This window comes from Mesitornis unicolor, unplaced genomic scaffold (genome assembly GCF_000695765.1).
Source record: "Mesitornis unicolor isolate BGI_N332 unplaced genomic scaffold, ASM69576v1 scaffold883, whole genome shotgun sequence".
Taxonomy (NCBI): Eukaryota; Metazoa; Chordata; class Aves; order Mesitornithiformes; family Mesitornithidae; genus Mesitornis; species Mesitornis unicolor.
In genome coordinates this window covers 35,775-58,477 of record NW_010175120.1, presented here as the reverse complement: position 1 = coordinate 58,477, position 22,703 = coordinate 35,775, and the positions used below count along the sequence as shown (strand labels likewise).

The following is a 22,703-nucleotide window of genomic DNA, read 5'->3' as shown; positions in this document are numbered from 1 at the left end:
CTGTGCCCACGTGGCCAGAAAAGCCAATGGTGTATTGGCCTGTATTAAAAACTGTGACCAGCAGGTCCAGGGAGGTGATTATCCGCCTGTACTCGGCACTGTTGAGGCCGCACCTCGAGTACTGTGTTCAGTTCTGGGCCCCTCACTATAAGAAGGATGTTGAGATTCTGGAGCGTGTTCAGAGAAGAGCCACAAGGATGGTGAGGGGTCTGGAGAACAAGCCTTATGAGGAGCGACTGAGGGAACTGGGGTTGTTTAGCCTGGAGAAGAGAAGGCTGAGGGGCGACCTCATCACCACCTACAACTACCTCAAGGGAGGTTGTAGAGAGGCGGGTGCTGGTCTCTTCTCCCAGGTAATGGAGGATAGAACAAGGGGAAATGGTACCAAGCTGTGCCAAGGGAGGTTCAGGTTAGAGATAAGGAGGAAGTTCTTTACTGAGAGGGTCGTCAGAAGCTGGAACAGGCTGCCCAGGGAGGTGGTGGAGTCACCATCCCTGGATGTATTTAAAAAGTGGGTAGATGAGGTACTTAAGGATATGGTTTAGTGGGTAGACAGGAATGGCTGGACATGATGATCTCAGAGGTCTTTTCCAACCGAGCGATTCTGTGTGATTCTGTGAGTATGCAAGAAGGATGGAAATGCACTGAGGGAAATAGCTAGGTATTCGGCTACCAGAGAGGAAAAACCCTACAGGAACAAGATTAACAGCCTTTGGAGCTCAGTCAGCTGTACCACCTGTGCTGGTTGATAATAAAGACTACGCATCATCTTCGTAAACCACTGTTCCTCAGAAGAACAGAGTATTTACATCCAAGCATCCAAGGGACCTGTTTGGAAACTTTTCTTACTTGTAACAAGTGAAGGCCCCTCCATGATCCACATTTGAAAACAAAACATTTGATTTTTGGATTGAACAAGAATTGTCACTCAAATAAAAACCAAATGTCATCTGTACCTTCTTGTTGTTCTAAAATAAATTAATATAACTGATTTTGGTCACCTTGACAAATTACTTGTGTTACTATTGGGTTGGCCAAAAAGTAATTGTGGGGTTTTTTTGTGATTTTTTTTTTTTTTTTTTAACAAATGGACATACATGTATTGAAATATAACTAACTTCATTTTAAACCACAAATTCACTATGTAACTTGACAGCTGAGAGTTCAAGCTCATTTTAGAAAAAGAAAATGCACAATTTCATTAAATATTATTTATTTGACATAGATTTCAGAATGAAAAATACAAAAGGAACATTTTCTTCATATTTTGCTGTATTACTTCAGAAAATAAAAAAAACCCACTTTGCAAGAACATAAAAAGCTATGTGATGTGTATGGTAAAGATGCCTCAAAACTATGGCAGTGTCAGAATTGTTTCAGTCCAGAGATTTTTTTTGTTGTTAAATATGCATTGCACTCAGGAATCCAAATCAAAGTTGATAATGACAAAATAAAAGCATTGATCAACTCTAGTTAGCAGTCAACAGCACAAGAGTGTGCTGATAACCTGGGCATAGCAAAATCAAATGTTGAAAAACATTTAAAACAACTTGGATATGTTAGCTCGATATTTGGGTACCGCATGAGCTCAAAGAAATTAATCTCACTAAGCACGTTGACATCTGTGATTCTTTCTCAAAATGTGAAGAAAATTATCCAATTTTCATCACCTGTTATCATGCGTTTCAAAAATGGATCGTCTACAACAACAATGAATGAAAAAGATCATGGAGCAAGCTTGATGAACCAGCTCAAAGCGCTTCAAAAGCAAATCTTCACCAAAGGAAGGTTATACTCTCAGACTGGCAAGCATCCAGAACTGGTGAATCACAGAGGTGCTGTGTTTCACCGTGATAACGTTAGACCACAGACAAGTTTGGTCACTTGTCAAAAATTGACAAGCTCACTTGTCAAAAATTGTTGCAGCTTGGCTGGGATGCGTTACCACATCCACCCTTTTTGCCAGACCTGGCACCATCAGACTACCACTTGTTTTGTACTTTACAAACGCCTTGAATGGTAAAACCTTCACTGCTGATGAAGGTATAGTTTTTGGAACTGTTTTTTGCTGAAAAAGATAAGAATTTTTTGAGCACGAAATCTTGAAGTTGCCTGAAAGATGGCAAAAGGTAATTGAACGAAATGGATACTGTATTGTTTAATATAGTTTTTGTTTTCCATGAAAAATTTGCCTTTCATTTACCGAGAAAAATATGCAATTACTTTTTGGCCAACCCCATAGAACAGGATTAGAGCTATTGTTAGAGAATTTTTACTATTCTAACATTTGCTGCCTTGTGGACTGACTAGCAAAATGCAGTTGTTACACAGTGCTGCCTGTCACTAGTGACTGTAACAGTGTTGAACTGAGAACTTTTTGTTTTACTGTGTACAGTTTTTGGTTACTTTTCCACATACAGAGGCAATGGGCTTGTAACAGCTCTGTGAGTAACAGTCAGTTGACTCCAACTAGGCCCTGGGAAGGAAACAGACATTAAAGATGGTGAGAGGAGCACTGGCATGAGGTGTGACAAATCTGAGCCTTTTAACACCTTATATTAGAAGAGCTCTTTGTGGGGAGTCTGCAGACAACAACAGACTGCTGTCCTAGGCTTCCTCATCCAGCAGCATGTTGCTCTGCGTGTTCAGTGGTGCACAGGATCTGCCCGGCGCTTCATGCTGCAGCAGAGGCTCTGTCTTGCCATCTTCCCAAAATGCACCTGCCATGATTGCCAGGGGAAAGGAGGACAGGGAATTTGCCTGTTTGGTGGCAGGGAAAGGAGTATATTAATATAAAATGTTACTATATAGTATAGCCCACTACATGTGTTCCAACTCCAGGCCTGATATACTTTCTGAAAATTAGGAGCTTAATTCACTCACTAAGTATAAAGTGAAATTAGCAAGACATTTTGGATTTTCTCGATCCATTAGTATCTAGCATGCATATAACCCTTCCAGTCAGTGAGTGGATGGTAGCGAATGCCTTCCTCAGCAGGCTGGGAGTGGTTCTGTCTGAGAGTCTTGTGCTCCTCCTTGAAGCTGAACCAGAATTAGCTGTAGACAAGGATCTGACTCCACTGAAGGCAGGCAAGATGGACTCTTGACATGTTTAGGATGGTGGAAGAAAACTGTGACTTTGGTCCCTACTTATTTTTTTTCTGTGGTGTTGTATTAGTATAAAACATGAGTATATTCCAGCTTCAGCCTGCTGATCAGAGGGCTCAGCTTGAGGTAAGTTCTCTTGTCTCTTCTCTGAATGGCTCTGTGATCTCTGTGCACGTGACATGCTCAGATCCAGGCAAGTGTCGATACTTGATGTGGCCAAGAGGTGACTCACCAAATCTGTGATTGGTGAATCACCCCTGTGGGGTCAGCATGCTGCCCACCACAGGTATTGTCCCAAAGGTGGGGTTGCATACACACTGAGCCCCTATAGTTTTGTGCTTTCCAGTTTTATGCTTTATATATCCCACTGATACTAGTTACAGTATGGTCGGTTCTCACTTGCTTAATTACTGAGAGGACTTGTCTGGCTGAGTTTCTTTGTGCTTTGGGAGTCAATTCACCTTTCTCTGTTTGCCATCATGATTCCACCCTCTTTCTATATCTGTGGGTGGGTTTTAATCTTCTTCTAAATTGGTTTTCCACTTACAGTGTAGATGGCTGATAATACCAAGTCTGTTAACATATAGGTATCTCTCAAAGACCAATTTGTTGTAGCCTGCAGGTGGCAAGGTGAAAACTGCTCTTCTAGGAAAAGTCAGGTCAAACAGGCCAGTTATTTACTGGGAGATTTGTTTGCCAGTAACAAAGGGAAGATGGTAACTTCAGTATCTAAGAGGTAGACCTCTTTCTCAAGCTAGATATTGTCTCAAATTTTGTGCTTAAATGTTCAGGTCTATAATTAGTTTGGTCTATAAGAATGTATTTGCTTCTCGAGTTTGTCTTGTCCAGTTTTTCAGAACAATAGACAAGATTTCACTGTATTCAATAATGGAACTTGGTGGGGGTTTTGGTTTTTTTTTTGTTTTGTTTTGTTGTTGTTATTGTTTGGTTTTGTTTTTTGTTTGAGTTTTTTGGGAGTTTTTTGTGTGGTTTTTTTCTTGGTTTGTTTTCTTTATTTTTTTTCAGATAAACGTTTTTCCTCCTGCTTGCTGGGCTCTCTATTTGACGCAGTTTTAAAATACTGTATTTCTATTATGGCAGGTGAAAACATTGACAGGAGAGAGGAATTCTGAAATGTATCTTAATGTCATTAAGAAAAAAAAGCAGGATTTGAAAAATATGCGTGGTTTGAAGTGTTTCTTTTACTGAAGTTACTTAACAGATAATGGACTTTAGATATTTTATCATTTAGCAACTAATCATGATACAAGTGGTGTGTAAGTCCTCTCTCTTTCTTCTTCTCTTTCTTTCCCTGCCCCCACCCCCCCTACCCCTTAGGCAGGAAGATCCACCAAGACCTTTTTTGCTGCACCCATGCTTGAGGAGCTCTGATGAAGAAGTAAGATTCCTGCAAAAATGTTCTCAAATTCTGGTGTATTGTCTCCTACCCTCAAAGGATGTCCAGTCTGTCAGCTTGCGCATAGTCCTTGCAGAAATACTTGCAACAAAAGGTAGATCAAAGATCAGAGATGATTAACCATTTGTACCTGTACAATCTTATACATGGTGAAGTCTGTAATTACTAAGTCTTGATGCTCTGCTTTTAAATTCTAAAATTTAATTTCTGTGATAACCAGTAAGACACTTTATATTCTCAAAATCAAGCATATGCTTGCTTGACTCTCCAGATTTGATGCCAGGCTGTTGACCACCTTTCAGGATAAAACACAATTTGTCTATCCCATTCTATTTTTTTGGTGGAGGAATACTTTTGCAGTCTTCCATGGCATTATTTTTAGTCATTATATAAAGTATTCTGGCCTTCTATGTTTTATTTAGCTACACAGAATCCATCCAGGATGTGATTATAACTAAATCATGATACCAGCTGTAATTAATTTTTTTTAGACTTTGATTTATCTTGTATGTCTTTTTTTGTAATTGAGGACTTTCTATTTTGCTTTTTATTTTATCAGCTACACTTTAATCTGATTGTAAATACACTAGTTATTTTTTTGTCTCTGAAGTAAAATTCAGAAATTGCAACGTTTCAAGTATATTATGCAATTAAGTTTAATTTTAGTTTTCATTTATAGTTTCTGTAATGTTATAGCCTTCAAGGCACACAGCAGAAGGAACAAAAACTCAGAATTTTCAAATAGAGCTCAGCTTTGTCAATGTACATCAATTTGTGTAATAGAATAAACAGTTTTATCAAGAAGGTACATGCAATCTCAAATCTACTATGTAGCCTAGAAGACTTGTTTTGAATTTTTATCAACTTTATTATTGCCTGTTATCTGCAATTTTCTTTTGAAGAACAGCAGTTATTCTTCAGCATAAGGATTTTTTTTTTTTAAATATTTTTCCTCTCCAGTACTGAAACCAGTGGTGGAGCTGCTGAGTGATCCAGATTATATTAACCGAATGCTACTCAGCCAGCTGGAGTACAGAGAACAGATGAATGAGCATCAGAAGAAAGACTACACATATGCTGCTTCTTATGAGGAGTTCATCAAGCTCATTAACAGCAGCTCCGATGTTGAGTTCCTGAAACAACTGAGGTATTTAATGTTTCACTGTAGCTCATTCAAAACTAAACACGCTTCTTTTGCCAGCTGCTTACTGAGATTTGAATGAATTGTGATTTTTCTTTTTAAATTAAATTTAGACTTCTTTTTCTTTTGGTGAAGCGGAGACAGTAAGGATGATAAGCCACAACATTTGTTAAATCTCTAACATAGTTAGCTTTTCAGTTTGATGGCAGAGAATGTTAAAAAATTCTCCTTAATTCAATACTGGAGATTACTGTATTGTTGAAAGGCATACTAGACCCTTCTTTACAGCTTGCCTCTGTGGAGTTAGATCAAATAATATGTTGAATTTCCATTCCTGTTTGCTTATCTCCTCATTATCTCTATGAAGTATGGTTGGCCACAGTGGTCCGGTGACTGTGAACTGTAGTGACCCTATGGGCATAGGGTATTCAGAGCAGCTCACTGTGATTCTGTGACATGGAAGGAGGGGTTTGAGTTCAGCACATTTTACCACTTGGTCAGAGGTTTTGCTGGACTGTTTTAGGGAGGCGTTTCCCTATCGCATCCTTCTGAAACATGTCAGTGAACTCAGAAGAATTCCTTGAAGACCCAAGAAAACACCGAGGTCCTGTGTATCATCAGTTTGTTTGATGTTCCTGTTTTCTAATACAAATAGCACCTGGTCATGTTCATTCTAATTCCCCCCTCTGCCCTCCAAATCTCATATCTTTTTCCTTCCGTCTTTCATCATAATGTAAGAAACTGCTTGCATCCTGAGCCTGCTTGCCCAAGTACAAGATGTTTATGTTTGCCTTACTTTATAAATGAGCTGTTTCTTCTCTGATTTATGATGTAAGAGAAAGGACAAGGAACAAGTGACTGGGAAGCAGGAAGCAAAGACACTACTGTTAGGATCTCCCTAGATGTCCTTGAGTTGGACTTGTTGAGCACACCAAAGCTTTGGAGGACTGTTGAAGCAATTTCCAGAGTGTTTGTTCTAATCTGTTTACCACCCACCAGAGCTGGTATTTTTCGCTCTTCCCTGACTACCTTCAGTTGCTGCTGCAGGTCAGCTTTCTCTCTTCCTGAACAGCTGCAGCAGCACCTGAAAGACGCAAGCACGTCAGTCCCATTTGGTGCACTCTGTGTCACCTGTTGTGACCCAGACCTTCTATTAGACTTGGCTTGATCAGGCCAAGTGGTGGCTTACTGGGATGGAGTATGTGGGTTGCATAAATAACTTACTTTCTTTTGTTCTTCTCTTTGATTCTGAAACCACTGGCGTTTCTGAGATAGGAAAACACATTTAGGTGATGGCAAAATTATTTCGTTGCTTGGCTACTTATTGTTCATCTGCTGCAGAATTTGTTCTGTACTCTGGGCCAGTGTGCCTTTCCTGAGAGCAGAAATTAGTCTCTATTAGACTCTATCTAAAACCTAATTGACATCATATTTATTAGTGTAGTCACGCTAATGGATCTGCTTGTTTCAAAATAAACCCAACTCTTCTGTTGTTGTTGTTCAAACACATTAATGCTCAATGTGCTCTCTTTTTAGCTGATAGGTCACTTGAAATTGTGTTCTTTAATATCAGATAGCAGATTTGCTTTATGAAATAATGTGGGTTGGACTGCACCTAGGTTTTTCCTTTCTGGCCTATGGAGTCCAACTACCATTATCTTGAAATGTGTTCCTCTACACTCTATGTAATGTTGATCAGTCTGAGCTGATCAGTGTTTGAATCGTAAATGTCTGAGAAAATATATCTTCTTTTTGAAGGGAAATAGTATTTGATTTTGGAGGCAGCATTCTTCCTTCTTCCGAGAGACTGGCTCTATACAGAGGGTGGTTAAAGAGCAAATTTATTTCACATCTGATGTGGAAGAATTAATCTTTTCTTCCTTATTCGTAGCAGACTTTTAATTTACCCACAATTTTCTGTGTAGGTTTAGCTTTGAGGGAAGCTTAACCCAAGGCACTACAGTTGCTGGGAAACTCATTTTGTTTAAAACATCCCTACTTTGCTTTATCTTTGCAGATTAATTACTATCTATTTACTAAAATAAGCATAAAATACATTGCTCAAAGAAAGAAGCCACGAGGCACTAATAAAAGCTCTTCAGACTCTTGACTGACTGTGGAGGAGAAGACTTTGACTCCTTGGTGCTCCTTGATGTACGCACATGACATTACGGGAGAGGAGTCCCATAAGGCATCCTTTCAGGCTGGTTTTAACAATAGAGTTTTGCTGGGCTTTCTTGTGATTAGAACCAGGTACTTGTTATGGGGAAAGCGAGGAAAAATCTGCAGCTGAAACCTGTGGAAACCTGTGGGTGAAGGGTGCTATTGCTCTTGGCCAGGAAATCAGAAGAGTGGGAGGTCATGTGTGTTGGATCTCCATGTAAGCAGGTGTAACAGCTCTCTGCCTTGCAAAGAACCCTCCCTGAAAGGCTAGTAATGGCACAAGGATTTTCTTAATCTATTTTTCTCTTCTTGCTTAGAAGCATTGCTTTAAGAAGAAATATTGGATTGTTTTTCTGTGTTGCTTTGGTGGATTTTATTTTTAGAACTTACTTAAATTACGTAGGAGCTACTTTTTAATTTTGGAGGTACTTTTGAATGCATGGTTCATTAATCTGTATAGTGGGCCTCTAACATTTGGTCACTTTAGCTCTTAGAAGAACTTATCTCTATTGCTTTATGAATGAAACTCCTTTCATTTTTATAAAGGGACATTTGGGGACCTGATGTTTGTTTTCATAAAAAGTCATTTGCTGATTTCTGAGGAATTATTTTGTCTCTTTTTTTTTTTAATTTTTTTTTCCTTTCATAGCTTTGCTTTCTGAAAATTTGGATTTGTTTGAGAGGAAAAAAACACAAACCAACAAAGATTCCAGAGGAGGGACTATTATATGGTTATCTGCAAACATCCTTCAAAGTCACTCTTTGTAATGTTTACCCGTGTTGTGACTTGTCATGAAGGGAGGCAGAGTTTTATTCCTCTTTTATCAAGTCTCTACAAAATGTGTTGTCCCTATTTCTTTCGAGAAGAAGTTGTAAAGTGAAATTTCACCTTCATTTCCCCTCAAATTGAAGTTAGTGTTTGTGAATTGAAAGTCTGCTACAAATAAGGAAGAAAAGATTAATTCTTCCACATCAGATGTGAAATAAATTTGCTTGCTCTGTCAGAAGAAGACTAGAGATAAGACGTGATGAGTTAAAAAAATAGTGATAAGGAAATAAACTGGTGGATAGTTTTCATTCTGCTTTCAAAGTCAGCATTATGTTTATTCTGTTATTTATTATTATAGCAGCAAAAGGTCACTACCCAGTGTATGGTAAAAAAGACCATTATCGCCAGCTCTGTGTCATCTTTTACTTAAGACATGAAGGAGAGAGATTAATATAACAAAGAATAGGGAAGAGATAAGGGTAAGAAGGTAGAAGTAATGCCCATGATTGGTCCAGTTTATCAAACACAGTTAATTTGTTGAAAATAAAATTAATACATTGCATTAAAACTTCCTTAGATATTTGCTCCCCAGGATCACAGAATATGGAGCAGCCAGAATAGTTGAAACAGACTTTAGGGGAGCCAGGGTAGTGTTTCTGTGGTACAGCAGTCTCATTGAGTAGTTACAGCCAGAGCCCAGTGCTTAGGAGGAGCAGACTAAACAGCATCTCTGAGGATGTAACTCAGACCATCTCCCTTCCTTAAGGTAATATATTGAGGAACAGGAAAAAAGAGATGCCGTATTACAGTACTGGTAGTGAAAACGTGTAAAACCGTGACAGTGAGCAAATGGGAGTAAATTTGGAAGAAAAAAAGTTGCAAGGTAAAAGTGAGAACTACCTTCCATGCACGCTGAATACTTCATTGTCCTTGCCTTATTTGATAAATTCATAATGTTCACAGTTACTTTACAACACCTCAATGAGATGAATGAGTGTTGTTTATAACTCATTTACAGGTGACATAATCGAGGCAGCAGACGTCCAAGTGAGCTGCCCAGAATCTTTTGGGAAGTCTCTGTCTGAGCAGGGAATTAACCATGGGACTTCTACATACCAAAATAACCCCCCTCACCTACAGGCCTGTTCTTCGTCTGAAAGACTGGGCAAGAACTGTGATGGTGGGTGGGAGCAGCCAAAGATGCAGTAATGGCAAAAGGAAATAGAGTTAGAGAAATTAAAGCATTGCAAACAGGTTCTCAAGTTTCAACTTGGTAATTGAAGGAGTTGGGTAGAATAAAGATTACTACAGAAAAAAAATAAAATTAAATAAACCTTGAAAGTGTAGTAGTGAGCATATGCTGTATGTGTAAAACTGTGTGTCTGTACAAAGAAACAGATAAAATCAAAATCCTAAAAGAGTTAGAGGAGGCAAGAGGAATGGGGTGAATTGAATAATGTTGGTGAAAGGGGTATACATGGAAGAAGGGGAATGTATTTTAAGGGTCATATACTGTGTTAAACAGAGAATAAGTAGTCATGGAAATAGCAGAGTTTTCAGGAGGCTTCAGTCTTCGTCTAGGAGTTAACTTGATAGATGAGGGTAGGGAACTCCTGCAGTAATTAGTTAAATTCACTGAAATACTTGCTTTATTACCAGTATTAGTAGCTGCCAAAGTAAATGCACTTGGAGGAGTCTGAGAGTTTATGACCAGAACTTTGATGTTTATGAAAGATTTAACTGGCAGTCATTTTATTTGCTGAGTGCGTAATGTCTGTTAGTTATAAGATTGGTTTTACCTGAAATTCAGTTTACTGACTGCATTAGCTGTCTTCCATTATGCATAGTATAGTTTTAGGTGATACAGTTTTTAATTATTCCTGGAGTGTTTTACTTATTTTAGTGTAATGTGTATTTTTTCCTCCTGAGTTATATATGCTCCATATATAACATATATATGCTCCATATATATAGAGAAAGAATGAGCGAGTGAACGCATTAGCTAGAATAACGTTACAGGCAGCTCTTTGCTTTTGAACTGAACTCCCATCCTAGTTTCCTACAGATAACTTATGTTTACTTTTAATGTTAAGAGCATGACTTTACATTGTGTTCACTGAATATTATTAACTGGCTGTGTAGTGCCAGCAGTTGAGAGAAGGGGCAGTATTATTGTTAGTTGGATATTTTCCTTTTGTTTCAAGGTAAACTTTTTTTTCGTACTGTAATCCTTGTGCACACTGCTCCTTAGGTTGCAGATATACTGAGAAATTACTGTTTCCAGATGAGAAAGAGGTGGAAGTGTTTTGGTTTTTTATTAATTTGTAATTGTGCTATATGAAGAACACTATTAAAAATTAATGCATTGTTGTTTTTTTCCTCCCTCTTCACCCTTATCCCCTATTGTTTTCAAAACTAGGTATCAGATTGTAGTGGAAATAGTTCAGGCGACCACAATCAGCAATATTCCCCAAGTGAAGAGACAGAAAGGTAAGATTCCATTCTGTGAAGTCACATCTGTTGTTTTCGTTTTGAAAAGCTGCTTGAACTCCCGACATACATATGCAATCAGTGTGTGTGGGATTTTTAGACAGATTTTAGGACTGCTGTGCTTTTAGTATTTCAATTCAGTTTCATTTCATTTGATTCTTCCAGAAGCTCCCATGGTGTGATTATCCCCCCACCTCATCTTCGTCTAAGCTGATGGATCATGAGAAAGGTCATATCTACGATGCATTTATTTTCAGAACTTGCTGCAGCTAGGATTTTTGGCATTACAGATTCGTATGCTGAGAATCTTGCTCCGTGTTCCTTTTTTCATACCATCCATTCTTCAAAGTCTCAGCCTGCTCTCCTCTCAAAACACAAAAGAGGGAATGATACAGCATAATTACCAGTCAGACTTTATTTTGATTCTTCGTTGTATTATGTTTTTGTGTTGCAATACCAAGATGCTTTTAAATCCTTCTGCAGTGTTTTGGAAGCGTCTACCTTTTGAAATGCATCTTACATTTGTACTTGCAGTTATTATAAGTACTGCTTTTTATGGTTCTCAAAATGTACCAATGCTGGGGTATATCTTCAGGAGATTATATTGATGGCAGAATTACAGACCAAATTTTTGGTTGGACAGGTATACTTTAGATATACCAAAACATAATAAAAAGCAATGTACAATATAAATTAATTTGTTTGTAAACAAACCAATCTGGAAGATGTTGCATTTAGGTTCTCATGTAACCTCTGTCAGCTCAAAAAAAAAAAAATCCTTTTCTAGCTCCTTGTATCACCAGGGAAAGCTTTTAAAAGTGATTCAGACGTAATGAAAAATGCAGAAGCAAAAAATAAACACACCATGGAGAGGGGAGGAAATCTTTGGTCTGTCTGAAGAGTTTGAGGTCTGTGCTCAAGTTTCTGAAAGTATGAGGTTGTCAACACTGATAAGCCTTTTGTTTACATTCTAAAATAGAGCTATGTGTGCATTCCTATAGGATCTATTGCTTGTGTCAAACCAAGGCAAAAGGAGAAGGTGGCATTGGTTTTTGCTCAAGTGTACATTACAGAAAGATAATAATATTTCCAAGATGAAAGTTAATTTAATGGAAAGTCTGTTTCATAAAGTAATAAAATGGGAACAGGGAAGTTAACTCTGAGTACATTACGAAAAATCAATCTTGCTAAGCTTGTATTTCCATTTGTGCTGCCATTGGTCTTTGTTGTGACAAGAATTGATTTGGGGAATATTTTTATACAGTTTATGTTCTTACAATTAATTATGGTCTCGCTCTCCTCTGTCTCACTTGAGTTTATCTAGTTAGCTATCCAGTGTTCTAAGCCCTGAACAGAAGATGTTTTTCTGAAGCTAAAAGTGCCTGTACTGCAGAATAGATATGAAAAAATTATTACTATTTATTCTGCTGAAGTAGGTCTGGTTCCATTTATTCTGTGGTGAAGTTGGTTCTGCATTTTTATGTGCTCTTGACTTCTGCTTGTATTAAAAAAACAAAATATCCAACGGAAATTCCACTAGCTGGTGCACTGAAGTTTTATGTTAAGGTATTGACTTTTATTGTTAGTGTAGTCCTATGGGAACCTTGTATGTCATTTAAGAGTTGGTTACCACTCCTGGCTGTGTTAGCCAGTAGAGCTATTGTAGCTAAACCTTCTATTTATTAAATAGCCAATCGTTATTGACATCATGCCTGAAGAAAAAGGTGACATTTTTTGCTTGATGCATGTGGAACACTGTGTACAACAGAGGCATACAATACAATCTTGTTAAAGTTCACACACATTTAAAGCAGATTTCTAATCTGTTTGAGTTGTTCTGTTAAGGTTTTCACCTACCAAAATTTTTCAGGCTCAGTCTATGTACAGTAAACTTTAAAAGGGCTATCAAAACTGTAGAGGGTTAAAATCTAGTTCTGAAGGTGGTTGTGTCTTGTTTTTCCTGAAGTAGATGGGAACATTTTTCCTAATGTGGTAAATGAATTTAACATGTTCCTGCATTCTAAGAAGAAAAGTTTAAGGAAAAAAGCTATGCTGTCTTCCTTAACACAAAAAAATCCAACAAAAACCCCCAGCACAGCTCACTGCTGATGCAAAGATTGTTGAACTGTTGTAGAACAGACCACCACATAACTTGTGTCATCTTTTGATGTTTCCCTTTCTGGATGCCACAGCATACTGCTACCCCTGCAACAGCTGGATTTCCTGGCGAATAACTGAATGTAAGCTTTATGCTAAATGGAAGTGTGTTTGCACAGTCTCATTTTATCTTTCTCTTTTGAATCTGTTCCCCCAATACCTGCTGCATACCTATAATAACGTGTGACCATGGGTGTTCAATGTATATGACAATCTCCCCTTTCCAGCTAGTAAATAAGCTCTTGCCTTTTGTGCCATGGGCATCATTAGCTTTGAATCCAGCCTGACAAGAGGTAGTCTTACTGGTAGCTGTTTCCTTTTTTCTTAAGGCAAAGTTGAGACCTGAAAATGTAACTGCTCCTTTAGTTGCCTTGGTGTTCAGCACCTGAACTATGCCTGGCCAGCAGTCTCTGTAGGTATCCCCAGATACCTGCTCTCAGACTGTAAGAGCAGAGCGAGTACAGAATATTATGTACATGGAGGTAGTTGCAGCCTCCATCAGTCTGAGGCATGGGAGCTTCTGGAGGCAGCATTTTCAATAGAAAAAGGTAAAGCAACATATGCGAGGAGCACTTGGTGCAGCAGGAGCAACCAATACTCTGCGGCAGTGGGCGCTTAGCTACTGTCTTAAGTGAAGTAAATGTGTAAGTACAAGACTAGCAAGAAATATGCCTGAGCAGGATTGTGTACCTTTGCTATTGGTTGAGGAGACAATATAATTAAGTCTCTAAAATTAATAAAATTTACTTGGTTTATTAAAATATTGTCTATTATTAAAGAGTGAGTAGCCTTAGTTTCAGGCTGATGGCCTCTCATATGAACCACAGTTGCCTGACTTCTTTTACTGTATTATCTGGTGATACCGAAGTACACATTTAATGTTGGTGTCCAGAGGGCTGTAAATGTCTTAAATTGAGTAGAGCTCTTTTGTCCTTAAGGTCTTTTCCTGCCTTTTGTTGTTCTCTTTTCTTTTTTCTTTCATTAATACTGGTACCTCTGGTCAGGGAGCCAAAACACTAAATTAAATGCTCTGTTGACTTCCCTGTGGAGATAACGTGCCAGGAAAACAGATGGCTTATTTTTTTTTTCATAGTAAACTCATTTTGTCATTTGCTTCAGCGAGTATCTTCTTTGTAGTTCACTATTATGTGACAGCTCAGATGCAAATGATACTTCTCTGTTAAAACACTAACAGTCTTTGAATCAGGAAGGTTTCCTACCAACGTACATAAATGCATGCAGTGAACAAAATGAGATTTAAAATATGGGAAAAGATATTTGAAGAATATCTATATTCAGTTATATGTAGAGATTCAGGGAGCTCCATGTACCTTGAGTTGTCCTTCAGTATACAAGTGACAGAACTTATGGTCACATGCAGTAGTTACATGAGGCTTTGAGGGGGAAATAAAAGGATGAAAACAGTCCTAAAAGTAGGTAATTTAATGTTGTGTAAATGTGTTTTTTTAAATACATATTTTAAATAATTCCTAAGAGATTTCCTTTTTCTGTGTATGCAGTCACTAACCTGGCTGTCTGATTGTTTCTTTCCAGCAACTGTTTTGAAAATGGAGCACTGTTTTAATCTACATCATCTTACTAGCATTTGATATTTCAAAAACGTAGTAGAATAGATCTCTATTATTTATCCCTGAGCAATCATTTAATCCAGAGCCAAGTACAAGCCAGGTTGTACAGCCTGTACAGCCTGCAAAAGCAGGAGTATTATAATTGAATAAGAGGAAAATAAAACCAGTGTATAAATGTGAATCAGTTACATCCTGCAGATATAAAACAGAAATTATTTCAGTGCAATTGGATTTTTTAATCTATATTATCTGCTGCTGCTTTTTTTTAGGCCCTGGTAATTAGCTGAAGAGACTGGAATGTAGAATACACCTTTTATTACCAAATCTTATTCAACTGACTGTCATCTTCACGTTTCTTCACTGTTTAACAGTACTATACAGTCTTGATGTGGCATTATAAGTTGTTTTTTTTCTTAGTCATCTGACTATTTTGAGTGAGTTGTGGTCAGCGTTGTCTGGATGAGATGCTGTATGATGATTACATCAGGCTCAAGAAATTTGGATTTACAAATAAGATGTGTGGGAACATGTAATGCTGGGCTGGAAGCAGTTGAGTCCAGTCCCTCATGAATCTAGGCAGTACATAAGCCATGAGCTCTGTGTTACTGTGCACCATGGCTGTAGGTAACCTCCTAAGGCTATCTGGTAAGTGTACATCCTGTAGTACAAGTTTTGGGCCTGTGTCCTGCAGCACGCTATGGGAAGAGAGCTGGAGGGGTGACATTTCACTGGACATTTTAGTAAGGATTTTTTCTGAGCTGTTTTATATACACCCTTGAGGTATCGTTGGAGAATGTTTCAGACTCATCATTCTGTTTCAAATACAAACCTTCTGGTATCTGTGCTCACATGCATAGATGGTTCCTGAATGACAAATGCTTTGATCAGGCAGGTCACAGAGGCAGTGGTGCAATGATGTTTTCATGTTGTGAAACTCTCTGCTTTGCTTTATTCTTAGATTCAAAGGGGAAAGAAACTGCGGCAATGAAAGCTGACCTGCTGAGGGCTCGCAATGTGAAGAGGTACATTAATCAGTTGACGGTGGCAAAGAAGCAATGCGAGAAGAGAATAAGGCTCCTGGGATAGGAAGATGGCATTTCTGATGAAGGTGATGGCACCCAGAGCCAGAAGGTATAAATCGAATAGCACATGCATTGTCTGAAGGTCATTCTAAATGTGTAAGTGCTGGGTCATATTAGCCTCGCTGTCATTAATCCCTCCCTGCCCCCAGGTCAAGTATAAGCTAATTGGTGCATAGTTCATTTATCTTGGAAGAAGATCGCTGAAGTACCCAGAAAGACATACTGATCACTCAGCTTGGAATATTGCTAAATGTGAAACTTCATCAAGGATCGTGTGGCTCATAAATGTGTGATTTTTCAGACATACTGCATGTAGGGAGTTAATAAGGACATGGTAGCAGCCTTCCTGAAGATAGCAAGTAGCAACTTGCTTTCAAATAAAAGATTGCCAACGTAGTGCAATGTTTCTTTTGGCCCTTGTTATATTTACTGTAGGAAATACCTGCGGGTTTTGCAAATACTGAGTTATTCAAAAGCAAACACTTACTTGTGGAAAGCAGTTGACAAAAGAACAGTCATTTCAGAAAAACTCTGGTAGAGCTGTTAACTGAATGGTGGTTTTCAACTCACTGAAATTGAGAAAACTACTGGTGCATGAGCCAGCATCTACAAAAATAAAATCATGGCTACTTTTACTTGCTAAACTTTAATAAATTTAGTGACCTCCTTGTGTAATCTACTCTGCCCTTTAGGTAAAGCACAGTAATTGATGTATTCAAATTAGATAGAAGATTGCATCTTAACTTCTTTTCTACCTGCATGTAAACTCTTCATGCAGAAATCTTCAGATTTCATAATGACTTTACAATAATTGTAACTTGGTGACACGTAAGAAAAGATACATGATAGAAAAATAGTTCTTTCTATTTGTGTTTTGTCTTTCTTGAGTAAGGTCTGAGAGAGAGCAACTCCTTACCCCCCTTTCTTCCATAAGCATGTTTTCAGATGGTGTGTTGCAGATTGTGCCAAGGCAGTCCTAATCTGTTTCCTGAAGTTGAGTGTAGTTAAGAGGTGCCAAGGAGATTAGGAAAGAGTGAAGCATGTGGCAGCACTGCATGAGCCACTGATGCCACTTTCGGTGCCTACTGAGACGCTGTGGACTTTCCAGGGTAGATACATGGTGACACAAAATAGTTCAGGAGCAGGATCAGATAGCGAAGCTGCTCTGGATAGGGGCAGAGATTGGTCTGAAATATAATAAAATAGAATATTACTGTAATTACAATCAAAGGAATCCCTGTTATTAATGTTGTGTGTTTTGTGAGCTGAGGGATTTTTTTTTAATTTTTTTTTTGGCAGGAGCTGCTGACCTAGGGTTATATATTATGAGCAGCTCCGTATTGAGTTAATGGTACTACTGATAGGAATAAAGACTCCTTCATGGGCATTTGTTGTAGTGATGATGGAAACGGTGGGCTCCAAGGCTGTTCTGCTTCTAAACTTTTGATGTGTTTCTGTAAAGGAGCCCTCCACACTCATGTCAGTGTAGAAGATAGGAAAACTGCTTCTGCTCTGCTGTCCCCGACTCTCATTTGCCAGGAAAGAGGCTGATGAAGGCCACGTTGGTCTCTTCTGAGCACAGAAAAATGGCCAGGACTTGGCCGAGCAAGGGCACTCACTTCACTGGCCTTCCCATCCTCTTCCAGCACTGTTTCAGCAGCAGTCTGGGTTCTTATTTCAAAGCAAGCAGTGCTATTTTCGATGCCAGCCCCTCCTATGTGGCAGTGTTGACTGAACACTTTGGCCTTTTTCTAAGCAAAAGGGAAAGGCGTTGTTTGGGATTTAGTAGATAAGCTAATGTTGGTATGTCGCTACTGGTGGCCCATAATTTCTCTCTAAAGTCTGGCTCTGCCAGCTATTCTGTTAAGCTAGCACTTAACTTTTGTTATGGATTATTTGTAAGAGGAGAACATTGACAGCTCCAGATTTAAAAACCAAGAATTATGTGCTTTGAATTACTTTTTTTTTTCTTTCATAGCAGAAGCTAATTATAAAACACTGTCAGTTTTCTGATGAATACATAACAGTAATGGAACTATAGACTTCACACACATGTGAAGTCACCTCATTATCTTAAATTTGTGTTCTCTAGGGAAATCCTGAATGTGTGAATTATAATCAAATGTTTATAAGCAAACAAACCCCAGCTACTCTCTGAATCTGAATTCTATCATTAGCTCTGATACTGATTTATACTTTGCCTTGGGTGTTATATTTGCTTTCAGGGAAAATGCAGTTTAAATTGCTGTGATATATAAAGCATCTCTTCTAATCTACTTGCAGCCAGTGCAGTTTTAGTCCTTTTTCTTGGAAACTGTACCCAGACAGTACTGCAGTAATTAATTGGGTTCCTGTCTGTGTTTATTCAGCAAACCATTTGTTTGATCTGTTGTGTTTGGCACAACAGCCACATCACCACGTCTGTGAGATTTGATGTGTGGAGTCACAGCATCTCCTTAGTGAAGCTGTTTTGTGAACCATGAGTGGTGGAAGAGCTCTGGGGATCAGATCTTTGGCTGTGAAATAGCAAGGAAACCACCTGAGTGTATTTTGAGGCCCGGGCAGTTAATGTTCATAATCTTACTGATGAGGACTAAGTTGGAACTCCTGCAGAAGTCGTTGCTTCCACCACATCCATGGAGAGATGCTGATTTAACTGGTGACTGATCAGATTTTCACTGTGATTTCCAAGCTTCAGGTTGTGAGATCACATTATGTCAGGATTCCTCATGGTACAGAATGTGGAGATTGAAAGCGAGCTTCAGTTGTTGTTCCCCTGTTGCCTGAAGATGGGATGTCTTATGACAGGAGCATGTTCATGAACATGTGAGACTCAAGGCAGGAATTTTTCCATTAGTGGATGTACAGTAAAATAACTAGGTACCTTATGTATTATATACTTCCTGATAGGTAACTGATCACTGCATTTGGTTCAGCTACTGCTGTATATGACAAAGATATATCCTTCTGATGACTTGCCTCTTCTTGAAAAATAAGAATGTATGCTTTTATTTTAGACAGTGTACAGACAAAGCATTAATGTTTTTTTAAAATACAGCTTGGAAAGAGACACATATTTTTCCAGTGTTATTACACTGTGTGGCTACAAGGGTGTTCTGTGTGCATATGCTAGGGCTGCTGGTTAAAGCACCCTGCTTGAGGAGAGAAAAAGTAATAAAAATCTTATCACTTCCTAGTATTTGGCATAGCCTGCAGCTGTGGTATATTAGTTACTTTGCTATTGAAGCAAGGAAGGGATGTGGCAGCAGTGAAGCTGCTGTTTTTTCCAAACCCAGAAGCTGCTCTTGAGTTAAAAGGACTTGAAGGGTTGCTGTTGAGGCTGATAATGCTAAGGTTTTGTCTGCTAACTGGATATTAGATTTGAGGGTGTACACATGCCCTAATGTGTGTGTATGTGCCAACATAGCTTAGAGCTTCAAATATTAATCCATGGTGATACAGAGTCATGAAATGATCTTTTGGTGAGGATTACAAATTACTCATTCTTCGATTCACAGAAGGGAGGATCCTCTACAGAATGCTTTCTGGATTGCGTGCATTGTATGAAAACTTACCACCTCAAACCTAAAAAACCCCTCTTTTGTCCATCATTGTTGTAATTGAAGTTTTTACATTTATAGTACAGTGTATGTAACATAATAACATCAGGGTTAGTAAAGCTTTAAGCAAATAAACAAAAACCTAAAAAGCGTTTGTGAGGTCTCATTTCTGCAAGAGAAGTTTAACTAAGCTTTTCTGTCCATTATTTTGTTCTTTTGTTGAAGTATTTCTGTTTGCAAGGGAGGTTTGTGTAACAGCATCGTTAGGCAACACCACTTTAATTACCATGTGGCAGCCTTTGTTAGGCGAGAGGGATGGATGCACTTGCCTTGCTCCCTGCAGCTGTACTTACCCACAATTATTTCTGACAGGGGACGTTTGTTAATAACCTCCTTGATGGCAGCCTGGGTGGTGACATCTTGGCTAATAGAGTCGTAGAGACCAAGGTGACCTCTCACTTAAGAAGCGATGGCATGTGCTCTGCACTGAGTGATTTATTGCCTCTGCTATCATTTACAGAGCTGACAGTCCTGGAGATGAGATCTCTGTTCAAGAGGCTGGAAGACCCTCTTCCACTTGTATTGTAAATCATTGTTCTTGATGAAATGGTTGAACAGAAAGTATGATGATGCACAGCAGTGAGGCTAAAACACACTCTGGCCTTTGAGTTGTCATCTCTGTGTTCTTGTCTTTGACACTGTTTCTGTAATGACCCTTGCTTCAGCAAGCCCCTCCCTCTGTGCTGTTCAATGAGGATTACAGAGTGAGCTCTGAAACACAGAAGTTTATGTTCATATACCTGAATAGGTACTCTTGAGCTAGGAACAAGCTATGTCCAGATGACATTGGCATGGTAAAGGATGAAGAAAGGAATGCCACATGACTGTCACTGAGGAAAATGAAAATTAGCATTTCAGCTGAGACAAACACAATTTACTCAAACACTGCCCGAAACTTTGGGACCTGTTTCCCACTGCAGGTGGCTGCAGTTTTTAAATAACCTTCTTTAGCTTGGTTCATTAAGGAAGTGACTTGTGCTAGTAATTGTGTACACGCACATGTACGTGGTTTCCTTCCGTACAGCTTGAGTCCAGCAAAGTGCTTCCTAAATGTAACTTGGTGATAGATTCTCACAGGTACTTGGTTCCCAGAGAAGGACATGCTGATACATGACCTGAATTGTATTATTAGATATCAGAAAACCCATATTGGAGAAATTATTAATGCCTCAATCTCAGTTGGAATTCATGTCTTGCTCCATAGCAAATTATCATTGCTATAAAATGCAAAGTTATAGGAATCTAAGATCCATTAGCCCCAGTGCTTAAGGACCTGCTTTTCTTTTCAGAGAAAAAGGTGTGGGTTGATCGATGTTTATGAGGTACTAAGCAAGAGACCAAGACCACTCTGGTGTATTTGGATACCTGGTGATATCATTAATGGCACTAAATGAACTTCATGAAAACTGGTTCAGCTGTGAGACTGAAAAGTTGCAGAGGAAGGGGTGTTGGATTTTGATGGGGTGTTTTGAAAATTGGTTCTATTTTACGAAGAAAGCCAAGATTGTTCATTTTGTTCAATGTGGGAATATCTGTTCATTTTGTCAGGGACTTTCACACAGACTTTCAGGTGTTTGTCTCAAAGTAAAAGCCCTGGATTCACAAAAATAGTAGAAGATGAGGAAGTGATAATGTGGTGTGGTGGTGGTGGTGGTGTTGTTGGGTTGATTTTTTTTATGATTTGATTTGTTTTGTTTTGTTTGTTCATTTGTTTTATTCCAGCAGTTTAATGGCTGCAGCATCTTCTGGGGTGTGGGAAGTCTGAGTTTCATTTCCTTTTCTGCTTGACATATACCCTCCTCTCCCGTCTCAGGAAGAGTCCTGAGCATTATGTCACAGCCCATACTCTTCCTTGGCTGCATTTCTGATAGATGCTTTTCAATAACACTCAGTTAATGGGAACTGGCCACCAAATGCCCTAGCTGCTAGGGTGAAGAACGACACTCCATCTTTTTTGTGTCCCTGGGAATAATTGAGATACATCTTGGAGCTCTGTGACCTGTGGCATCAACACTGCTGGTGTTACTCTTTGTTTGACTCAATTTAAGAATAGATCAGTTAGCTTTCTCTTCTTCAAGGCTGCTTGGCCTTGCAGGAACATTAGAAGTTGAATTTTTAGTGATAGCATTTCATAAATGACTTGAAGTGCCATCTTAGACTTTGAAATGTAGTCTTACCTCCTGGACAGAAAACATGTGGAAACATTTTCTGTCTGGTAGAAGCATAGATGTATTTATCTTCTAAATAATTGCAACTCATATTTTTTTATTTTTTCCATTTTCTTTTTAAATGAAGCAAAAATTTTACTGTAGAAGGTCTATGCAGTTGAATCTAGTTCACATGTTTAAGGGATGTGTGGTGCTCTGGGGGCACATCAAGTGAAAAGATTTTCCCTGTAAGGGATGGAGGGAAGCTAGAGTTAGGTATTTGCCAAAGTTTTACTTTCAGTTTTCCTTTCTTCAGATTCTTCAGTTTGAAGAAATTTTGGCTAACCCTACATACCGAGAGCAATTCCGAATCTACATGGAAAGGATGGACAAGATGGCTTTGATCGGTCTTTGGGAGTCTGTGGAATGTTTGAAGAATGCTAACAAGGTGGAAGAAATTGCAAGTCCATGTGGCTTGTACATTAACTGGAATCTCTGCTTGTTGGGATCTTGGTGTTAGGAAATGGTTTTGTATTTAAGTTTTTAAAATAGCAATAGCATAGGATGGGTGGTCAGCAATTGAGGTTTTCTAACCTCATGTCAATGTTTGGGGATAATGTGGCAATTAAAAATTGTGGGCTGTTGTGATGTGGTGTTCTGTATAGCAACATGACCTGTAAAAAGGATACTTGTTGTGCAAAAGTGGTAGAATTATTTTTTCCTCCACTAGAGAAAAAAAACTTGCAGTAATATATTGGCTTTAGATGTATCGGCTTACGTGAAACTTCAAAGTACTGTTTGATAGTCTGTGCAGAAACTTCTCATCTTGCCAGTTACAGGTAGCCCATTCAATCCAAAGCCATGAAAGTTGGTGTATGTATGTTTTTAAAAATCTTTTGAACAAGAGATTTTGCTTTAAAAGTTGCCTTCCTCCCCCTGTTCTGTTGCTGTATAAGCAGCTAAGTTTCTCCAGGAATGACGCGGTACTGCTAGAGGGAAGAAACAATGCTGTATTGTAAT

General features: G+C 38.7%; 1 protein-coding gene across 1 annotated transcript in view; it reads left to right on the top strand.

Moving 5' to 3' along the window:
* Window positions 1-4,446: 4,446 nt before the first annotated feature.
* SNX25 (sorting nexin 25) overlaps window positions 4,447-22,703 on the top strand; it is a gene marked incomplete at its 5' end in the record, with an annotated part of 42,410 nt that continues 24,153 nt past the window's right edge. The window contains 5 exon segments of the mRNA XM_010181257.1: window positions 4,447-4,619; window positions 5,486-5,672; window positions 11,018-11,088; window positions 15,793-15,965; window positions 22,000-22,131. Coding sequence (XP_010179559.1) covers window positions 4,447-4,619; window positions 5,486-5,672; window positions 11,018-11,088; window positions 15,793-15,965; window positions 22,000-22,131 — 736 coding nt within the window.